The sequence below is a fragment of the Phyllostomus hastatus genome, unplaced genomic scaffold (genome assembly GCF_019186645.2).
Source record: "Phyllostomus hastatus isolate PE091 unplaced genomic scaffold, TTU_PhHast_1.1 phas_contig_1162, whole genome shotgun sequence".
NCBI classification, from domain to species: Eukaryota; Metazoa; Chordata; class Mammalia; order Chiroptera; family Phyllostomidae; genus Phyllostomus; species Phyllostomus hastatus.
The window spans coordinates 513,683-535,703 of record NW_025333537.1 but is presented as its reverse complement, the minus strand read 5'-3'; the positions used below and the strand labels follow the sequence as shown (position 1 = coordinate 535,703).

The following is a 22,021-nucleotide window of genomic DNA, read 5'->3' as shown; positions in this document are numbered from 1 at the left end:
TGCAATAAACCATAAACTCGGGTCTAATGGCTTTTCTGAGTTCTGTGAGTCCTTCAGGCAAATCACTGAACCTGAGCTGGTGCCCCTGGGGACCCCGACCCAGGCTGGAGCTGTGCCTGGGGTGGACCCTCCCTCCAGCCTTCACCCGCCACCCGTCCACCCGACCAGATTCTAGCTGCGGAAACAGGACCCGTGTGCTCTGTAAAGTAAGGCACAGACAGACGAGTCCCTCTTCACTATAGTCAACAATATATTTTTTTCTTTGTGAAATTGAGAACTAAGGAGGAATCAAAGAAAGCCTCATATATTAAATTTTTAAATAGATTCTTTGAATTCAAAAATAAGAGTCAATAGCAGAGGCACAGGCTGTGGGCCTTGTCCCGGCCAACGAAGCCACCGAGGCGGTCCTGCGAAGGGGTGGGGGGGGGGGTGGTGGCCAAGTTCCTGCCTTTCTTAAAAAAAAAGTTCTCAAGGGGAAAAATATAAAATACTTAAGTTTCAAAGGCCTGACTACTTCCACACTCTTCGTTTTCTATCCCAGAGTATCCGAAGGCAGAGTGTTTCAGGAAGAGTCCTCCAGGGTCCAGGCTTTGCAAACAGAAGCAAATACATTCCTCGTGAGCAGTCCCGTAACAGCAAGCAATATGCTTGGATTCGAGGTCCGATTTCCACTCCAGCGCAGAGTTTCTGCCCTTCCTGGCAACAGAGCCACTCGCAGAGATCTGAAAGTCGCGGAGAAAGGCATGTTAGGCCCAGAGTAACAGCTCCGAAACAGACCTTTCGTGTCCGTGTGTGTGACTGCAGGGTGCGTGGGCTTCACACATTCACATGAGACGCGAGGGTATCGCTCTGCATCCCGGGCGGCCACAGAGAATTTAAACTACGTTTCTTGGCCACCTCCTCACATCTCCACCTGCACTCGCCTGACCTCACAGATACGCTCTTCTTGTTTATGGAGAGCCAGTGGCCACGATGGCGTGGCACAGGCCAATGAACATTCGGGGGGAAGGGAAAGGTTAGCATTTCCAGGCCAGTGCCTTACTGTAACAGGGAATGAATGTGCTGTACTACTTATACTGGCCTGACTAGCCAAAGAATAGAAGCAAAAGGAGAATGTACTCACGAAGTAAGCTTACAAAAGAATTCATGTAAAGCAACCCATGTTGCTCTTAGTAAATGTTAAACCCAGCTTGTTACTCAAACCTGATTTTTCTCTCGAAGCTAGAGCCTACATGTTAGAAGCATTTTTGTTTTGTTTTGACTGTACTTTGCCACTCAGCAGTTTCCACTGCTGTGTGAACCTAGGAAGCAGCCTGACCTCAGGACCCCAGGAGTTCAGCTGCTGGGAAGTCAGATGGCACCGCAAGGACGCTGACCACAGAGGTGTGTACAGGGACCAGCAAGGATGCTGCCCGCATGACCACAGTCCCCTCCCCACCCCCCGATTCTTTGATTCTGCCTCCCCTCTCCTTCCTGATAAAACCCTCCACCCCCGCCCCGCCTGCAGTGAGATGTTAAGATGGGCTTTGGGACAAGAGTCTCCCATCTCCTCAGGTGGCAGGCACTTGAAGAAACCCCTTTCTTTCTCACCAGCACCTGACTCATGAGTTTGGCTTTCTCTGCAGCTGGTAGCAGAACCTGTGTTTGGTTAAATCTCCCGGAATTAACTAACGTGTCCTGTACGCAGAATCTCGTTGTAACAGTGAAGCAACAAATATTTGGCTTTTGGTACAGAGAACATCCAGAATTCTAATAAATTGGTAGAAACAGAGCAAGGGAAATAAGAGGAAGAGAAAAACATGGAGAAAACCTGTTTTCCATATGAGGGTTCTTTTCTCTGGAATTAACCAGAACTCCAGGATCTTAGCACAATTTAAGATGGGGACCCTGGTGGCCCTGGCTGGGTCAGTCAGTTGGTCACAGAGTTGTCCCCATACGCCAAGGCTGCAGGTTCAATCCCCGAGCAGGGCACATATAAAAATCAGCCAGTGAATGCATAAATAAGTGGAACAACAAATCGATCTTTCTCTCTCCCCCCTTCCTCTTTAAAAATCAATTTATAAAAAAATGTGCTCCCTCCTAAAATGGGAACCTTGGTGAATGAAAGGGACTGAGTGTCCCCAGCCCTGCAGGCTGGGGCAAAGTGGATTTTGTTTTTAAGATGAAAAAATTTGCTGGTTATTTAAAAATGAGACTAAAACTAGAGTCTGGGCTAGAAGCTCTCTCTCCATTTAAAAGACATGGGGAAATACCCGTGCATGTCAGTGACCTTGAACCTGATCAGGGAGGCTGAGGCACGTGGGGAAGGGAGCTCAGTCACCGGACCCCACTGCCCGGGGCCACGCCAGGGCACAGCCCTCCCCCCGGTCGGCTCACTTTGTCTCCCGGTCACCCTTGGCGTGGAAAAGGGAGGCTGAGTCGAGACAAACCTGAAGTGAGATCTGAAATCTCTGACTTCAGTTCAAACCCAAGTTCAGAACCCATTCCACTACCCCTTAGCAAAACACGGATGGGTACATGCGCACTTAAAATCAATTGTTAAAAGCGAACTCTGGGGGATAAGTCTGCCATTTGGTGACTGCCTGCCTCGGGCGGGTCGAGGCCCTCCTCTGGGCTTGGGCTTTCTGCTCTGTGAAATGGGACGGTTGTGCCGCCCGCCTCCCAGGGAGGCTGAGGGTTAAATGGGCACACGGGAACGCTTGGCCCAACGCTGCAGGGGTTATTCTTAGACCAGAACTGCTTGTGGCTATTATCGGAACATTAATTGCTTTGGGCCAAACCTGCGGCTGTTTATAGAAGCTGGACTAGCATTCTGTGCAAAAAACGGCTGTAGAGTCCCCCATCATGCTGGTCCTCAGTGCACCCCCCCTAGTGCCAGACAAACTGTTTTCTCCTTGGCTCAGCAGTGATCCCTGCCTCCAACCCTGTCCAGGGCTGGCAGACCAGCCTTGCTTCTATGAATAGCTCCCCAGTCTGTCACCATGGAAACCTCCCGAGGGCTAGGTCAGGCCACCTTGGGGGCACTCCTCCCCAGGGAGCCTCTGGAAGAACAAGCTTTTCAGAAAAGTGGCCCCTGGGCTCAGAAGCGGGTCCCCGACGAGGGCCTACCTGGAAATCATGAGCTTCCCAAGGGGGAGGAGGTGCTGTTCTGGTTCACCTGGAAAAGACGACACACAAGAGGAAGGGGTCACGGCCAGGTCGGGGTGCCAGGGTCTCACTGCCCTGGGGTTCACCCCTCAGCATCACAGTCAGGCACATACACACTCACCCATCGAATATCCACTGCACACCTACTACGTGCCAGGTGCTGGGGTACGTGAACCCGACAGACCCAATCTTGTGCTCGTGTAGCTCACATTCTGAGGGGGAGAGAGACCGTCAAGCACACGCACAGGGAAGACGATGTCAGCCCCGGGCAGCACAATGCGCCGACAACAGAATGGACCGCCGCTGGGGCGAGTGCACACAGGTGCCCAGGGCAGGCCGCTCAGGGGACACCCTTTAGGCTGCAGTGCGAGGAAAACCTCCGGTCTTTGTCCGGGTTTCGGGCACACGGCTCCTAAAACCCTTGGAACCTCCGAGCATCTTCTGTGCGCTAATGAGATGACTACCGCTGGGGGACCCAAGGGAGTACCGGGGCGGGGGGGGGGGGAGGGATGGTCACCAGAAAGACCCACGCATGATTGAAGGGCTGGGAATTCCAGCCCCATGCCCCCCCGGCCTCTGGGGAGGGCAGAGGGGCTGGAGATTGAGTTACTAACCGACGGTCAGTGACTGAATCAACCACGCCTACTTCGGGAAGCCTCCGCGGCAGTCCCTCCGTGACGGGTTCAGAGCTTCCAGGTCGGTGAGCACACGCAGGTGCCCGCAGGCTGGTGCACCTGGGGCGGGCATGCACGTTCCGCCCCTTCCCCAGCACCTTGCCCCGTGCATCTCCTCCGCCTGGCTGTTCCTAAATTGTATTCTTTATAATAAAACCATAATCTAGGAAGCATAGTATTCTCCCGACTCCTGTGAGTTGTTCCAGAGAATTACCAAACCTGAGGGGTAAGGGGTGCAGGAAACTCCAAGTGTGTAGCTGTCTAGGCAGAAATGTGGGTATCCTGCGTACCCCACTGCAGCTGGCCTCTGAGGTGGGGGCAGCCTCTCGGGATGGGGCCCTTAGACTGCAGGGTCAGAGGTTGTCTCTGGGCGTCGGGGTCAAAACCGAACTCAGCACCCAGGTGGCGTCCAGAGAACTGGTTGTTACTGTTCGAAAACACCCCATAAGCAAAGCTCTACAAGATGAAAATGAGTCCAGCCACGCAGAGCTCGGCGTGGAAAAGCATCCCCGGCAGAGGGAACAGCCAAGACCTGGAAGGGGGAGGGGGTTTGGAGCCTAGGGAGCAAGTATACACTTTTGCATTAGTTGCAATTCTAGTGCGTGAGCTGCTTTGTCTTGCTGGGTAATACTTCCCCATGTTTTCGGTTTCACGATGACCATTTTGGACGGCCACATATGGTGCTATACAATGCCACGTGCCACCGTTTACTTAACTGTGGCCCTACGGGCACTTCCAGTTTTTGCAATATCCTGCCGGAAGTGGCTTGCACGGGGGAGGGCCGAGGAGGGGAGGAGGGCGGAGAGCGGCGTGCAGGGCGGCTCTCCAGGTGAGTAGCGCTGAGGACGACGGCAGAGCACACGCCATCCCTTCACACTGCGTTCCTTACGGAGCGGAAAAACAGCCCGGGGCCAGCCGGTTGTCCTGGACACGCCCTACACTGCAGGGGGCCAGAAAGTGGTCCAACTCTTTTGTGAAACAGTTTTAGCTTCGTAGTTCGTCACAAAAATATTTGGACCCTTCCACCCACTGATTCTGCTCCTTAAAAATGTATTCCAAGGGGATGAGTCAAGAAAGCCCCGCCCCGAACCCCTTGCCAAACAGAAGAGAGGCAAGACTAGGGTGCTGCACACACAGCATCATTCTGGATAAACTGTAAATGGCCTCAGGCAACAGCTAAGTAACTGGCGGCACGTAAAACACTGCCTTCCAGAGAGGACTGCGGGGTCACCCAAGATTGCAAGCGAGAAACCCACTGTTTTACAGACAGAGCAGCTCATACACTGGAATCACCGCGAACGCGAAAGTGCCTGTTTGGGCAGGCAAAGAAAGGCGACGGGCAGAAACGAAGAGAGTTTGTGATTGCGGCTCACTCCTCTCAGCCCTGCCTCTGTTTGCTACTTGCTACATCACTGCTTTGGTTAAAACAGGTAAGACATGAATGCTAACTAATTCCGGCAACATGATTTCACAGCGGCAAGCGACGGGCCCTGGACACCCACAACGGGAGTGTGGGCCCCTCCCCCAAGAAGGGAGGTGTGCACAAAAGCCGAGTCCCCGGGCAATCGGACTCCTTGACTTCGGTCATTAAACAAGGGACTGGCGCAGGGTGGCCCGCCCTTTATTTGCCAAATGAAACAAAACACACACACATTGCAAGGACGGACACTGGCAACCGCCACTTCACTCACAAGGGAGCGCCGTACCACCAGGAGGGCTGCTGTGATGGCGGTCCAGGGGCAGCTCTTGCCACGACCCGTGGACCACCTCCCAGGGACGGGGGACATCCCGGACGCCCGAGCCGCACAGCCGAGGGGATGTGCGTGGGGCGCAGGAGCGCACGTGCGTCTATGTCGCACAGATGCCCACACCGCCTGACCCTCACTGTTGTCCTTCCTCGGTAGGCTGATGAACATTTAGCGCTGGGTCGTGTTTGGGAACTGCTGCTTTAAATAAAACTGAATGTAAGCCTAAAGACAGAAAGGTACCACCAAGTCCCCTCCAACTGCATTTAAGCCAGGAGACCAGGTGAAGGGAGGGGCCCAGGCAGTGGGCAGCGGAGACCGGCCCCGGCTGGTCAGACGCTTAGATAACCTCTGGCTGGACCCCCGCCCACCAGGTTTTCTGGTGGGGAAGCTGACCCCCACAGGAGAGAAGCGAAGTACACAAGGTCGCGCAGCTAGCTAGTGGCACCGCCGGGGGAACAGAATCCAGAATGCCCCTGGGGGTTCTAACCTGAAAATATCCTTTCAGACTGGCTGGTGTTTTATAGTCCCCTTTCAAGACCTGAGAAAAAGAAAAAAAAATCACTCTCATGGAAATGGTCAAAAAATAAAATTTAGTTCATTACCTCCACCCCCATCCACCCTCCCACCTACCCATCCATCCTCTTATCTATCCCTCCATCCACTTATCCATCCATCCATCCATCCATCATCCTCCCTCCCTCCCTTCCTCCCTCCCTTCCTTCCCTCCTCCCACCCATCTAACAAATATTTATTGAGCTCCTCTTATTCCAAGCATTATCTAAGCTCGGGGGGGTACAACATTAACCAGACAACTAAAATTCTCGGTTTCAAGGAGCTTCCACGTCTCAGGGGTAGCCAGGCAATCCACACGTCACAGCAAACACAAATAAGGAAGAGCCTATCAAAACACTGAAGTGCTACAGAGAGTAAAACAAGCGATTGGTCAGGGGTGAAGGGGCGGCTTGTCTCTAGTGGTGCTCAAAAAGGGCCTCTTGGAGCAGGTGACCTTTGAGCTGCGACCTCGGTGACAAAGAAGCCCAGCCAGGCTGCGCGGAAGGGGAAGCATTCCAGGCAGAGGACGGGCCGGGACGAAGGCCCAGAGGCGGGCAGCAGATTCCAGGCTCTCACCGTCTCGCAGCACAAAGGCCAGTACAGACCGGCGCCGTCCAGAATGCCATGTGAACCAACTGTGCAATTTAAAATTTAGTAGCCACATTTTTTTTAAATAAATTTTAAAAAGTGAATCAGCTAAAATTAATTCTAGTTGTATCTTTCATGTAACCCAACAGATCTAAAATGTCCACATAACATGTAATGAAAGTAAAAACGACCAATGGGAAATTGCGCATTTTTTTCGTGTAAAGATGGAAGGACTGTGTGGCACTCGCCGAGATGGCGGGACCCCCTGGCAGGGGACCTCTTGGAAGAAAACTGGGAACATCTTCCATGTTAAACACACAACACAGCTGCAGGAGCCCAGCTTAATCATCTGTGCACATCGGAATTTTTTATGCAACACGCAGGGTCAGGCCTTGCTCCAGGAGCTTCTGACCCCACCGTCGGGAAAGACAGGGCCTCCCGACCCTGAGGTCTCCCCACCTTGTAAAGAGACCTCAGAGGAGCCGCTGCTGGGCCTCGGGCCTTGTCCTCCACCCCCACCCCCACCGCTGCTTCTGAGAAGCACCCCGGGGGCGGGGGGCTGGATGTCAAAGTCATTTCAGGAAGATTTCTGCTCCTTTCTGACCAAGTTAATTAATTTTTTAATTGTGAAATATAGCCTACGTACAGAAAAGTATATCAAACACCTAAGTACAGTTGAATGAATAATAACTATTGTTAAAAAAATAAACACATGACAATAAATATTGATCATAAAAATGGTCAAATAAAACACACCCAGGCTGCAAACAGACACACTGTCTCTGTGGTCTGGGTGTCTACACTGGGTCTCTGCGAACCTCCACAAATAGACGTTTGCAAAGTGCACCAATGTCATGGGAAAGAGGAAGCAGAGACCCAAAAACGGGCGTGCGCTGCCCCCAGCACGGAGGGCTGGCAAACCCTCTCTGAGACAACCGGAGCTCGCCCGCCCTGGGAAGGTGTTCAAGACTCGTCAGCACCAGACGGGGTCTTTCTCCTTGCGTCCACGGAAGGAGTCAAGGAGACCTGAGAGAGGAATGACTTTCTCCCTTCTCGATGCAACACCAGGACTGTGGCAGCGTGTGTTTAAAAGGCTGAGCGCAGCTTCGGTGCAGACTCCGGGGGGCCGGCGGGGCCCCTCCTCTGGCCCAGGTCCCATCCTCACATATTTCCTCTGACTTAGTGCCCATAAGGAAGTCAGAACACAGCACCCAAAGAAAACTAGAAGCTGTGACAGCAACATGTAAATAAGAACACGAACTTGTGAACTTTCGTTGATCCAGAATTAGCCTACTTGTTTTACGCTTTCGAAACGTCTCTTCGAAGTCGTTTTCCTTGACCACCTTAACTACGGGGAATTTAAAAAGTAATTCAAGCTGTCCTTCGCTCATGCTTGTCTGAGAAATCAACATTAAAAACCTTATGGGGAAATAAAGGGACCAAGAGTTTATTTATGCCCAGCGTCAACAAAGACTCGAAGTGCTTTAATACACAGACAAAAAAAAAAAAAGCCAAAGAAATAGGTGGAAAAGAGTAAGAAAGTGTAGAGAAATAAAGCAAAATAAGTGCACAGATGGGCCTGTGAGTTAGATTCGAAGAGGTGAAAGATAGTCAGCTTTGAGCTTCCTTGTGGTCTAAGCAAAAAGGGAAATACGAGCAGCCACACGATTCACCACGGCCATGACTCAGGAATCAAGAGACTGATTTTTCTGATAGCCGGGGCTCTTGCACCCCTGCCAGGGCCCGAGAGCACACCTCCCTGCGTGCACGCGCACTCACCCGGTGCGTGTTGTTGATCACGATGGGGTCCGGGTTGCCGTAGTTGGGAGGGTTCGCGTAGGGGTCATATCCAAGCCGAGCCAGCATGGGCGCGATCTGGGCCATGTCCCTCACCACGTCCCCAGGGATGTGACCAGTCCACTTGGAGAGCGCTTCCAGGTTCACAGGCTTGATGACCTGGTCTGTGGATCGCTCGATCCTGGAGAGAGAGGACAGGCTGGAAGGCACCCGGCAGGCTCCCTGCTCCGTCACTCTGGGGCAGCAGCAAAGACGGGGGGACCGGGCCCCCAGCCAGCTCGGCCTGCAGCAACTGCAGTCGTCACCTGGCCTCGTCCCACCCCCTCTGTGCAGTGGGGGTAACAGCGTGTGATGGGAGGTCGGAGGACGGTGCTAGGCAGTGAACACCGGTGGTGCTTAAATCCCGCCTTCTCGACGTCTCTGACCTTTTACAAATAACCTTTTACTCATGTGACAGAGGTGGATATTTTGTTCGTGAGAAATAATTATCGAACACTAATGGTGGGACTAAGAGTCCCTCTGGTTACCACTCCCAGCCGTCGGCTCCCTGCAGGGACCCGGTCTCGGCATTCTGGAGCACGACCTTCCAGTTCCTTCTCTGTAATTTAAATAGTAGAGCGGCTAAGAGCTGACTCAGCAGCCAGAGTGTCTGGGGCCAAATGCCAGCTGTACCAACACCAGCTGTGTGGTCTTGGGAGAGTTACTACTCCTCTCTGAGCCTCAGTTTCCGCCTCCGTGAATGGGAATAATGATAGTATCCACATTATTGGTTGGGCTGTTATTGGGGATAAGTACGTTAATAACAGAAGAGTATATAGTACACTGGTGTCAGCTGTCTCTCTCTCCTTTCCTCCCCTACCCCCACACAGAAAATCTATAATTTTGCCCATAGTTTCTGAAACAGAAATTATATGCTATATGTATTGGTTACTGTTTTTTTTTTCTACTCAACACATTCTTCCTTCCAGCCGTGCAGCATCCCTGCACAGCTGCTTCTTCCATTCCCAGACACTGAGGTTGTTTTCTGCTCTGCGCTGTAACAACAGACAACCATCACCTTCCGTGTGCTTCCTTCCTGGCCCCTGGACCTGGCTTACCCAGCCGTCTGGCTCATGGCGATCCGACCGGGTACACTCCAGGGGCCTTGCAGGATGCATGGGCTTTTTCTAGGTGCTCCCATCCCAACTCAGAGATAACTTGGGGGAAAGAACAGAAACAAAAAGGAGGACAGGACCGGGAGTGAGGCCTGGGGAGGGGGCAAGGATGTGGACAGGTGGGAAGAGCAGGGACTTGGAGTCTGCAGACCTGGATTTAAATCCCGACTCCAGCCAATGTGTCAAAACTCTCCAATACATGCATAGGCTCTGCCACAACCCTCGTATCTCCAGGACGGAAATAACACAGATGCATCTCAGAACGTGAACGGGAGCAAAGCGCGATATGAAGCAACAAAACTAGAAATAACCCACGAATAGGAAGTGGTGACAGAACAGAGCGATGCCCACAGTGCAGTGCTGCGCAGCCATCCAAAATGACGCGGCGGAGGAGCACTCGGGGCCACGGGGGAGCGGCCCCAAACACAGAGGGTCACAGAGGAATACGGTCGGTAGGGCTCCGGCTCTGTCAGTGGCCCCCGACCAAGGACCAGCAGGCCGTACATCAAAATCTGGGTGGTGGGATTACGGGTTTTGTTTCTTGTTTTGTGTATTTCTTCCATTTCCCTACAATAAAGATGTGTTTCTTTGGTAATCTGGTGTTTTGTCACGAGGATTTACAAAATCTCAGCTATAGCACCTCCTCACCAGGGTGACGCGCCCCGCTGGGATCAGGAGCTCTTGGGGATGGAGCCTGGCAGGACCCAGCCGTGAAGGAAACCGGGAGGCGGGTCCCGGGAGGGCCACCCTTTCCCTGGGGTCTCCAGGGTGCCCCGGCCCGATCAGGACGGAGACAGGGAGCTGGCTCCCTCTCATCCTGCCCTGTCCCTGTGCTCCGGGTCTCAGCAGAGGGCCGGCCTCCCGAAGGAGGAGGGCAGACAGCACGGGGCCGAAGGAGGGAGGACGAGGCTGAGCACACACACCCCGGAGTCCAATAGGCCTGGGCCCGGACCCCAGCTGCACACGTGGCTGGCTGTGTGGCCTGAGGCCAGCAGCTTCTCCCCTCTGAGATTCAGTCTCTTCATCTGCAAAAAGGGGATAAGCGAGCTCCCAGGTCTTCAGGTGGCTGTGGGCATTAAAGGAACAATGTTTGTTGGGGGCTTCACTCAGTGCCTGCCACACAGCAGGCACTTACTATTGGGCAGCGATGGTGAGGAAGATGAGTGTTCCAATAAAACGGTGTCAACACTAACAATGACAATAATAGTAGCCCCGGACATGCGTTACCGTTTGGTACTCACAGGTGTCTAGTATCTGTAAGGTAGACAGATTAGAGCCCCGTGTTACAGATGAGGAAACGGAGGCACAGAGAGGTCGAGTCCCTCGTTCAAGTCACACAGCTGGGACGTGGCAGAGCTGGGATTCAAACCCAGACAGCCTGGTTCCAGAATCTGTGTCCTCAACCTGTGCTCACTAAAGCCTTCCTACGAAGCACATTCGAGGCTGGCTGATTCTGTCAGAAAAGAGAAGAGAGCTGCCCCATTTTTTTGGGACAATGAAGCTGAACCGCAGAGAGGTACAGTGCCTTGGCCGATGCCCCACAGCTCAGAGACAAGGAGCCCATCATCCCACCGAGGGCCTCCCATCCCGGGACCAGGGACCTGGGCGGACCGTCAGGGGGCCCACTCACCTGGACAAGGAGACGCCGCCAGGCTTGCCGATGAGGTCCTCGTGGTGCAGGACGGCGTCGCTCCAGGCGATGCCGAGGAAGTCGAGGATGAGCTTGAGGGAGCGCCGGGGGTGCAGCACCAGCTGCTCATAGTACACCGGAAGGCACTTGTCCCTGCCCACCTCCATGCACTGGGAGTACATCACCTCGATGGCCTTGTTCCACTTGGTGAGGCAGTCGCGGTAGCTGCTGAGGTCGAAGCCTGCGATGGTGACCTTCCGAGTGATCATGGAATGCACCGAGGCCCGGCCGTCCCGCACCATCAGCAGGAACTTGGAATTGGGGAACAGGCGCGACAGGTAGACGGAGGACTTGAGCGTGAAGGGGTCCTTGTTGCAGAGCACGCGGGCCGGCTCGCCGTGCTTGGCGATCACCTCCAGGATGAAGGCCTGCATGGCGGCGTCCAGCACCTCGTCCGTCACGCCCGCCTCGTCCAGCCGCTGCTTCTCCTTGCTGGACTTGGACCAGGCCTGGCGCATGGCCAGCACGCGGGGGATGATGCGGGTCTCCTCGCCGCAGCGCACCTCGGGGTGGGCGTCCAGCATGGCGCGCATCAGCGTGGTGCCGCTGCGGGGCACGCCGCCCACGAAGATGAGCGGCATGGCCTTGCCATAGCGGTACTCCTCGTGGTCCATGCCCATCATCACCAGGTCCTCCTGCTCCGGCCGCATGGTGCGCCGGCGGCTCTGCAGGCCCGCCAGCGCTGCCCGGCACTCCAGCATCTGCTGCCCCAGCTGGACCGCCAGGACCAGGGCCAGGGCACAGCCGGCTACCAGCAGCGCCCTCCGCACCGACAGGCGCATGCTGGGCCTGGGGTGGGGGGCCTGCTTTAGCAACAGGTCAGCGGGAGGCCCACCGGGCTCACATCTGGGGAGAGAGGGACGGGGTGGTCAGGGAGGCCTGCCAGCTGCTGAGCCTTTGCCATACAGACCCCGATGACAGCAAACGTGAGGATGGTGACCATCACAGCAGAGCAGTCATTCGCTGGGCTGGGCACGTCACCTACGTGGTCTCATCAGGTCCTCCGACCACCCTACAGGTAAGTGCTATCGTCACCCCGTGGGGAGCCTGAGAGCCTGGGTTCAAATCCCTTCTCACCGCCTCCTCAACCACGTGATGCCTCAGTTTCCTCACCTGATCGGTGGAGGGAGGAAGTATTTTTAAACTGACCATCGAAACGTGGAACAGACAAGCTGTGGCAATCAATAACGCCCCGGAACATCCGAGTCCAGCCGCACATCCTTCCCGACAGGGTTTTGGCCTGTTTTGTGCTTGGCTGTCTCCCAGTGCCGACGGCGCCTGGCGCTTAGTAGGTGTGCCGCACATGTTCATGGATGCCCCTTGGGTGAATGAGCAGGGCCTGGCACAGACTAACTGCTGTGAAATGATCACTGTGGAGGTTGCTCACGGGCCCCCCGCGCGGCAGCAGCCAAGCGGGGGTCCAGAGTGGGGCCCAGGCCAGCCGGCCCCGGTCTGCTCTGAATGAACACGCTCTGCCTCTGCACGAGACGCTCTTCAGGAGAAGGTACAGAATACCCTGGTCTGGGCTGCTTCCAGAACCCTCATCCACTCAGTCTTCGTTCAATAAATGCTTACGAAACTCGGGACGGTGCCAGCACTGCGTTCAGAACTGGGGACAGGAGAGCCGATGAGACTGCCAGGCCTCTGGCCTCCAGGAGCTTATGTCCCGGCAGGGGATGCAAACGGCACGCCAGCTATGGCAGGACTGTGGTAACGGCTTGCAAAAAAATCAGCCAGACGCCGTAGGAGGGATCGAGTAGGGAACGGAGGAGGGAGAGCAGGCAGGGAGGACCTCCCGGAGGAGGTGACAAACAAGCCAAGACCTGGATGAGAAGGAGCCAGCCATGTGAAGATGTGTGGGAAGGGTGCTCCAGGAAGATGAAACAGGGTGCAAAGACCCCAAGATGGGAGAGGTGTGGGGTGTTCAAGAACCTAAAAGGAGGCTTCTGGGGTCGGGGAGGGGTGGAAGGGGGAAAATGGGGATGCTGCTAGGCAGACCCTCGGGGGGAAAGGGGTGGCCCTGGAAAGAGGGCCTGCAGGCGAGAGGACGCAGGTGGGGAGGTGAGTCTGGAGGCTCACGCTGGAGTTCTGGAACTGGGGTGGGGCTGATGTGGGAATGGGGGGAGGGCATAACTTAGGACATGAACTATAACCCTGACCCTGTGCTCCTCACCGCCCCCCACCGCCTCCCCCGGGCACTGCACCAAAGACAACCCGACTTCAGTGCCAACTCTTTAGGTAGGGGTTGGAAGAGCAGGGCCCACCCAGCCCAGCCACTCAATCTCTGGTCACTTCCAGGGACAGATCTGCCCTCCTCCCCAGTTTACCCGCAAGGCCCTTCGACTTTGCAGCCAAAGCCAATACAGGACATGCAGACTCAGACGCCGGACACTCAGCCAACCTCCATCCACACCAGCCCCTCTCTGCCCAGCCCCTGCCATGTCTCTGAGACTTTGTGTCCTCTCCCATCTCTCTCCAGAATCAAAGCCAGGGCTTGAGGTTTCTGAGCATTCAAAGAATCAGGCAGACCTGGGTTCAAATCCCAGCTCTGCCACTTCCTATGTAGCTGTGTGAGCTTGGGCAACAGACTTTACCTCTCTGAGCCTCATCTGGAAAATGGGTCTAAGGGCGTTGACATCAAAGATTAATAATGAACATTAGACGACCCCCCCCCAAGTAGTTAAGAATGTGCTTAGTACATAGGAAACATTAGAAGGAATATCAGCAGTTTCTACCATGATAATTGGTTATTCATTTATTCTAACATTTAATGAGCACCTACAGTGTGCCAGGAATTGGGCTATGGAGCTAAGAGACACAACACAGTCTCAGCCCCCCAAGTCCGCGCACGCCACGGACCGACACCTGGGAGGGGTGGCGGGTTCTACGGTGTGGGTGAGGGAAGGCTTCCTGCGGGAGGCAGCCCCCGTGCTGGGTTCTGAACAGTGAGCAGGTGAGGTTCTGAACAGCCAGGTAGAGAAGAGAGAGAAGAGTGTTCCTGGCAGAGGGGACAGCCAGTGCCAAGTCCCACATGACTGGGGAACTGCCGGCAGCTTGGGGAGCAGTACAGGGTCCGGAGGGAGGGAAGTGGGGAGACAGCATTCCCCTTTGGACACCCGGGTCAGCCGACACCACCACAGGACCATTCCACCCCTAAGGGCGCTGCCTGCCTGGTGCCCTTCGGCCCGCAGCAAATGGAAAATAAACACCCAGGTCCTGGGCCTGGGGTGGAAACACCTGAGAGGCCCTAGCATTTCCTGGCCACGTGGCTTTGGGAGAGTCACTTCCTCCATCAAAGCCACAGTTTCCTTCCCTGCACAGAGGGGTGGGTCCACTGACCTCAAAGGTGCTCGGAGGGTTCTAGAAGGGACCGACAAAGCAAGGATGGGTCTCCTCCTGGGGTCATTGCCCCTGAACATCAGAAACTGGCTGGGGACCCTCTCCCCAGAAACTTGCTACTGATAATCTTGGAGCTCACAGGTGCCCTGAATTCAGGCTCTGAGGTGGGGAGTTTAATTCCGGGGCTACTGTTGGCGGGGGGCAGGGCAGAAGAGGACGCACAGCCATTCAGGAGTCCCAGAGGGTCCCTCCGCTTCTTCAGGTGCTCACTGAAATGCTCTACTTCCACCAGAGACTAGAGTTGTGCAGATGATGATGATTATTATTACTTCAGTGTCAATACCCCTGGGGACCTGTCCATCACACTTTAGTTTGAATTAGCATAACCCCCCTTTCTTCCCAACACTTAGTGGGGAGTGAGAGAACTGAGATCTGAGGGAACAGAGGCCCATGGCAGGGTCGAGGGCGAGGGCGGATGCAGAGAAGGGGAGAAAAGGTGGTAATCTGGGAAAGATCTTTCCAGAAAGGGAAGGTGGAGTGGGCACATCACTGTGCACCCAGTAGTCCCCTTCTCCTGGCAATACCTTCCACGACCACCCCCCGTGCATGCCTGAAACTGCAGGTGGTCCCAGGCACTGCATATATGGTGTTTTTCCTATCCGTACACACCTGTGCAAAGTTTAAACTACTCTCGCACTTTGGGCCATTACTTAGTACAGTCAGGGTTCCGTGAACGCAAGCACCGGGGGAGCGAGCACTCGTCTCTGACAGTCGAGAGGGCTGCTGGCGGGCGGGGAGAGCACACACACGGCTGGAGGCGCCGGACAGAGGGAAGGCTCACGTCCCAGATGGGGCTGCGGGAGACTTCATCACACCACTCGGAATGGTGCACCCTTTAACACTTAGGAATTGCTTATTTCTGGAACTTTTCATTTAATATTTTTGGGCCACAGGTAACTGAAATCACAAAAAGAGAAACCAGGGATCGGGGGCCACTACTGGCCTTTCGAGCCTCTTCGGGGTTAGATATGATTTGGATGCTAAAGGCCAGGGGGGAACCCCTGGGAGAAGGGACAAACAGAATAAGAAAAATGTCATCAAGTCGCCAGCTTTGCATAAGACTGGTCCCTCATGCGGCAACAGCACTTTGAAACAAAGCCCCCAGGTTTTGTGTTTTCACACGTGTTGAGCACGGACTGTGCTAGAGCTTTCTCCACGTGTCATCTTGGAGGTCCCCTCTGACCTCCGGGGCCGGCATGACTCTCCCCAGCAGCTCAGCGAGAAGAAGCAACCTGCCCAAGGCCCCCCGGCCGGGAGACCAGGCCAAGGACAGGCCCCAGCAAGAGGCCCGTCGCTGCCACCAGAGGAAAACAGCTCAAAGCAGGCGGGTCAGACGAGAGCAGAAGACAGCCAAGACCTGGAGGGCGGCTGGAGGAACAAAAGCAGGGCGGCCTGACAGTGGCGACCCACGACACAGAAGTCAGCCTCCTGGGCACCCAGAGCCACTCCCGGAGGGGCCCGAGGGTGCGGCCCAGGCCCCTGGGCCCGTCCCCCACCCACCGCCCCACAGGCCTCCGTCGAGGGAGGCGTCCTGGTGACCTGGCAGTGGCGAGGGGGGGTGAGAGCCTCTGACTCGAGGCCCTCCAGCTCCGGGCTCAAATGCCCCTTCTGCCTCTTGCCAGCTGGTGCCTGGGCGAGGAACTCCATTATTCCGAACTTCCGTTCCCCTCTCCAAAAATAAGAAGGACGTAAGAATAACCTTTTCTTGGGGAGCTCTCAGGAGGTTTGGGGAACTTGTGTGTGAAGTGCTGAGCGAGGACCACTAAGCGCTGGTAAAAGGGGGTGCAGAGGGTCTGGGGTCCGGCTCTGCCCGGGAGGCTTGCTGAGGTGTCCAGTAATGGAGGCCGGGGGTGTGCCGGTGACCGCGCCCAGAGGCTCCGGGGGACTCCGGCTGCACTCACCTCTCCCAGGCACTCTCAGCCCTGGACTCCAGCCCCCAGGACCGCTCACCAAGGCCGCCTGCCCGCTGGCCCCTGCAGAGCAGAGGAGATGTGCATCGGGGGTGGGTGCCACGGACAGGGCCTGGGACCCTGAGAGGAGCCCAGTGGGGCGTGACTTGGGGGGGAAGTGCTCTGGGGGACAAGGTGCAGCACAGGGTGACACCCTCTCGGCCCAAGATGTCACAGCTGGGGGGGCTGATCCCTCCCGGGCCTACAGGGAATGAAGCTCTCAGGGTGTGAGCTGAGAATCTGAACTGGGGTGCCACTGTGTCAGGGTGCCCCAGGTCTCTGTGTACCCATTTTACTGACAGTGCAACTGAGGTCCAAGAAGGGACACCACTGCGCAGAATCGCAGGCCAAGTCTGAGGCCCAGCTTCCACCCTCTGGGTCTGCCATCCCAGGAGGCGGGGGTGGTTAAGAGTGAGGCTTGGAGTCGGACGACTCCCTGACTACGCAGTCTGTCTCTCCTCTGAGCCTCGGTTTTCCGCTTCTGTAAAACGGGCCGCAGGGAGGTTTCAGTAAGATAACAGCAGGTGCTCGGAAATCTCAGCTGTTATTTCTTGGAGCCACGCTGGGTGCGGTTCCCTGTCCTCTCTCCCTGCCTGGCCCCTGATTTCTCACTTCTGTACAGTTTTTTTTCGATCCTTAAATACCAGCCCAATTAGTGCCTCTCAGTGCAGATGGTGAAGGTTCCCAGGTGCACGCGCCGCCGCCGGCCCCCACCTTCCCGGCTCCAGAACTACACACAGGCCTGGCGCCCCGGGGGCAGGGGTGGCCAGTGAGGGCGGGCCTGCCTCTGGGGACAAACACAAACAATCAGGGACCAAGCACTTGAAGCTCTTCCAGAAGGAGGCGGCGGGAGGGAGGGAGATGGCTCGGGCCCAGCTGCCTTCAGGGTGCCCTTGAAATGCCAGGGAACCAGGGAGGCCGGCTAGTCAGACAGCCCCCTCGGCCGAGGGGTCCTGCCACGGCCAAGGCACAGAACTGTCAGAGCCTCCAGCCCCTTAAAGCTGTGTGTCCAAAGCGGAGCACTAGCCACTTGCATTTCAAGCAAGTACAATGAAGAAACACTTACTTTTAAAGTAAGTACAATGAAAGGAAATTTAAAATTCAGCTTCTCATTTGTGCTGGCCACAGGTCACGTGTCCAGGGCCCACGTGGTGGCCAGCGGCACCTGGACTGGACAGTGCAGATCCAGCACGGGAGCAGCAAATGGTGGCCCTGAGGCCACAGCCACCCTGGACCCACGTCTGTGTGGCCTAGGAGTTAAGGATGGCTTCTCGATTCTTTTTCAGGGAAAGAGGAGGAGAAGGGCGGGGAGGGGAGAAAAGAAAGAAAAGCAATGATGAAAACTCTGTGTGCGGCGCAAACCCTGAAATACCGGCGAGCCGCGCATTCCCGGAGGGTCTGCGGGCCCTGGGCTGGGACCCTCGCCGTCGTCTGCACAGGGTTCTGCTGGACGGCGCGATGTCGGAGACAAGGGAGAGGCATGGGGGTGGGTCAGGGGGAGGTCAATGAGCCCTCTTTGTCTTATAGAAGAAGCACTAGCCTTTATGATGCTCCACTGTATACGTAACGCCAGGCCAAGGGCTTCCCATGCTCCTCCTCGTTTTATCCTCACAACAGCCGGGCGGTGGGTGGGTGGGTGGGTGGGCGAGAGACCCCATTCTCTGATTCACGGACGAAGAAGGCCCATGTGTGTGCCGGGCGAGCAAGCCTTGGCCAGAAAGCGGACGCCAAATCAACCAAACTCACCGGCGAATACCAGCCGCAGGTGACAAAAGACAAAGACAAGAAGGAAGCAGACTCAAAATGCCACCGGGGCTGGCACGGCGGCGGCAGGTGATCTTTCTCCCGAAAACAAACTTTCTCGGTGTTGTCATTTCACCTTTCCATGTAGTAATAAAATGAGAAGTATTTTTAAAAAATTACAGTCGGGGGCCAGACGGCTTGGGCTCACATCCCAGCTCCCCCAGCTACTGGCTGTGTGCCCTCAGCCGGTCGCTTACCCTCTCTGGGCCTCAGTTTCCCGTCTGCACAACGGAGATGCGGGCAGCGCACAGGGGGCGCCGGGCCCTCGCAGTGCGGCCGCCGTGAATGCGGAGCTGGCCCCCAGCGGTGCTGGGAGCCGTGACCAAGTCAGGACGTGTCAGAGCAGCGCCCGGTGCGCAGGGCGCGCTATTTACATGCTGGCTTTCGTTTTCTAGTGCCATCCTCTGCGGAAACTGTTAACAGTTTTTTCCACTGATTAGAGAGAGAGAGAACGAGAGAGAAAGAGAGACACCAATTTGTTGTTCCACTCACTTACCCATTCACTGGTTGACTCTCGTATGTGCCCTGACCGGGGATTAAACCTACAACCTAGAGTGTCGAAGAGACGCTCTGACCCACTGAGCTACCTGGCCAGGGCTCTGCAGAAACTTCTAAGGCGGGGATTTTTGTTTTCGTCTGACAGGTTGAGGAAACTGAAGCCAGAAGCCTCACACCTAGGGAGAGGAGAAGCCAGTCTCCAAGTCTGGCTCCGCCGGCCCCCCGGCGATCTCGGCGGCGTCACGTCACGGCGGCTCGTAAACACGCGTGCAGCAGGGAGGACGGCAGGGAGTTTGCTCACTCGTCCCACTGACCCACGGGCTGCCCTGGGAGGGAGGGGGGAAAGAGGCGGCTGTTCAATCTTCGAGACCCCTTTAGGCCCAGATTCATGCATTCCACAAGGGTTTCCTGAGAGCCTACTGTGTGCCAGGCACTGATTAAGACGCTAGGACACAGCAAGAGTGACAGACAGAGGGCCCTGCCCCCCTGGAGCTGACAGTCTCGCAGGAAGAACACAGCCAGCGTGTGTGACAGTGATCACACCTGTGACAGATGTTCGGAAGGAAATGCCTGCGGTGGGGGAAAGAACTGTGCCATGGAAGGTCAGAGAACAAGGTGACAGTCACACTGACACCTCACTGACTTGGGTCCAACTCATCTGAATTTTCTAATTCAGCGTGACTTTCCCAAGCTCAGCAGATCAAAGGGGAGCGGGGCTGGAGCATAGGCCACCAGCTGAGGTGGCAGGTCATCGCACTTACAGGGTGGCCTTGGAGCGGTAGCCAGTGCCCATGCGCCTGAGTTCAGCCATCTGTCCTGCAAGCCCTCCCTGTGGGAACCAGCTCCCAAACATTCCATTGCCATAGCTACGACCTCCACCACTGGGCCCCACCGACCTCACCATCCCAAGCCCCCGCCCTCAGGGGCAGAGCTGGACAGACCAGGGCTCTCTGGCAGGGCCCCTGGGAATCAGAGACCTCTGACCCACTCTGGAAGGAAGCCAGCCCAGCAAAGCCTGCCAGATTCCACGGGTGAGAGGAAGAGAAAAGCAGTAATTCCGAGGTGCTGGCCGCGGCTGGAGCATACAAGTGCTAGGGGTGGTTCGAGAGGGGGAAAGAGAAGACGGGCTGGCGCGCTGCCTTAAAAACAAGCTCCACTTACTGAGCACGGCTGGGGGTGGGGGGGGGGCACCGAGCTGAGGATTCACAACACACCACTGACTTCTGTCTTCACAAACACTCCCCCCAGTCACCCCATCTCACGCTCCCTTATTAACCACCCACTAACTGGGGCTCGGGGAGGGGGGGGGTCGCCTGCCCAAGGCCACACAGCTGGTAAGCTCGGGAGCCTTCTCCTTCTCTCTCTCCATAGCCCATGCTCCTCAATCCAGGATCTTTCCTTCCTGACTTGCTTTGCATTTTTCCCCTAAAACGATCAAAGCAGGACCACCCCCCATGTTGCCCACCTCCCCCTTGGGGACCCAGTCAGCACAAGCTGGGGGCGGGAGGCGATGAGGGCAGGGGTCACATTTCGGCTCCCCCACTCAGAGGCTGGGTCTCCTGGGTGACTCTGGGGCTCTCTGAGCCTCACTGTTCCCATCTGAGAAATGGGAATAACACCCGCAGGAAAGAGTCGGGAGGAGCTCCGCAACTTCCATCCAGCCTGGCACGGAGTGAACATGCAAAACTGTCGGCACTGAAGACTGTCATCACTGTCATCGCAGCACAGGGATGGAGACCGTAAGGGACACGCACCCCGAGAACCGAGCGGCCTGGTGAGGCAGGTTAGCCCAGGGCCCAGCAGCCCATGGCTTCGGCCAGGTGGTCAGTTGGTGGTCAGTGGCCTCCTGCAGGAACTCCACGCTGCAGACAGTGTGAGCGCAGCCCTAGGCAACACGTCCAGGAATGAGGGCGGCGGCATTCCAGGAAATCCTCCTCCCGAAACCAGGCCGCCAGCGCGGTGCGCCCCGCAGGCCAGAGTCCGCCAACCCCTGGCCCTGTGCTGGCAGAACCCGGACAAGCCCACGAAATGCAAATGCAGTGAGTTTCGGTGAAACCAGGGTATGTTTCAGTTTGGGGCCCCATCTCAGCAGGGCCAGCCTTTGGTGGGTGAGAGAAAACTGTACAACTCAGGAAAACAAAGGATTGATGTTTTAAAAACAGCAGCACGCGCATGCTCACAGAGTCACCCAGCATCTGGTCTGTCATCAAGGAAAGACTTAAAGCAGAGACCTGGGTGCACCCGGCACTTTCATACACGTTTTGCCTCTAACAACAGCCCTGGGGGCAGGCACTGCGTTAGTCCCCTCTGACGGCGGGGAGCTGAAACTCAGAGAGTGGGAGTGCTCAGCCTGAGGTCACACAGCTGGGAACTGACTGAGCCTGAACCGGAACCTAGGCCTGTCGGATGCCAGAACCCAAGCTCCTAACCAGCCCCCCAGTTCCCTACCCTGCCCATTACACGGATGGGGAAGCTATTTGTCCAAGGTCAAGCTCAGGGTGGCGACCAGGTCTAACCCCGGGCCCCCAACTCCCAGCCCTGCCGCTGGTGCCTAGCACAGCCCTTCTTGCTGCCTGCTTGGGGACACGTGGGACCCCTGTCTGGTGCACAATGCAAATAGAGGAGGCCCGGAGTGGGCGTCTGGGGCCAGGGCTTCCTGCACCTGCTACACACACACACACACACACACACACACACAGAGGACCCTGCCCCTGGACATGGGGGTGAGCACTGGAGTGAGAGCCCGCACACCTGGCTTTGAGTCCTGGTTCTGTTGATTCCTAGCCACGATGCCCTGGGAGGTAGAGGGGACAAGAAGGTGTTACATGATTTCTTTGTGCCTCAGTTTCCTCATCTGTGAAATGGGGACGCTAAGAGCAGCAGCGAGGATTAAATACAGGAACCGATACACAGCACTGGGAGCAGAGCTTTGTTAGTAAAGTGCATCAGAATCTCCTGAAATTGCTAAAGGACACATCCCTGGATCCCACCCTCAAATATTCCAATTTGGAAGTTACGAGGG

General features: G+C 56.0%; 1 protein-coding gene across 6 annotated transcripts in view; it reads right to left on the bottom strand.

Annotated features, from left to right (window-relative positions):
- Positions 1-236: 236 nt before the first annotated feature.
- Positions 237-22,021, bottom strand: part of TPST2 (tyrosylprotein sulfotransferase 2) — a 42,761-nt gene continuing 20,976 nt past the window's right edge. For 3 of the 6 annotated variants that reach the window (XR_006786229.1, XR_006786233.1, XR_006786232.1), the window contains exons 2-7: positions 11,291-12,196; positions 8,489-8,687; positions 6,057-6,107; positions 3,269-3,359; positions 3,109-3,157; positions 237-722 (exon numbers count right to left, since the gene is read on the bottom strand). Coding sequence is in view for 2 of the 6 variants with exons in the window: in XM_045844157.1 (XP_045700113.1) it covers positions 3,116-3,157; positions 6,057-6,107; positions 8,489-8,687; positions 11,291-12,132 (1,134 nt within the window). In the remaining 4 variants the exon portion in view is untranslated. Of the gene's footprint in view, positions 723-3,108; positions 3,158-3,268; positions 3,360-6,056; positions 6,108-8,488; positions 8,688-11,290; positions 12,197-18,698; positions 18,714-22,021 lie in introns of those variants that run through there. The other 3 variants (XR_006786234.1, XM_045844157.1, XM_045844148.1) reach the window with 3 other exon arrangements.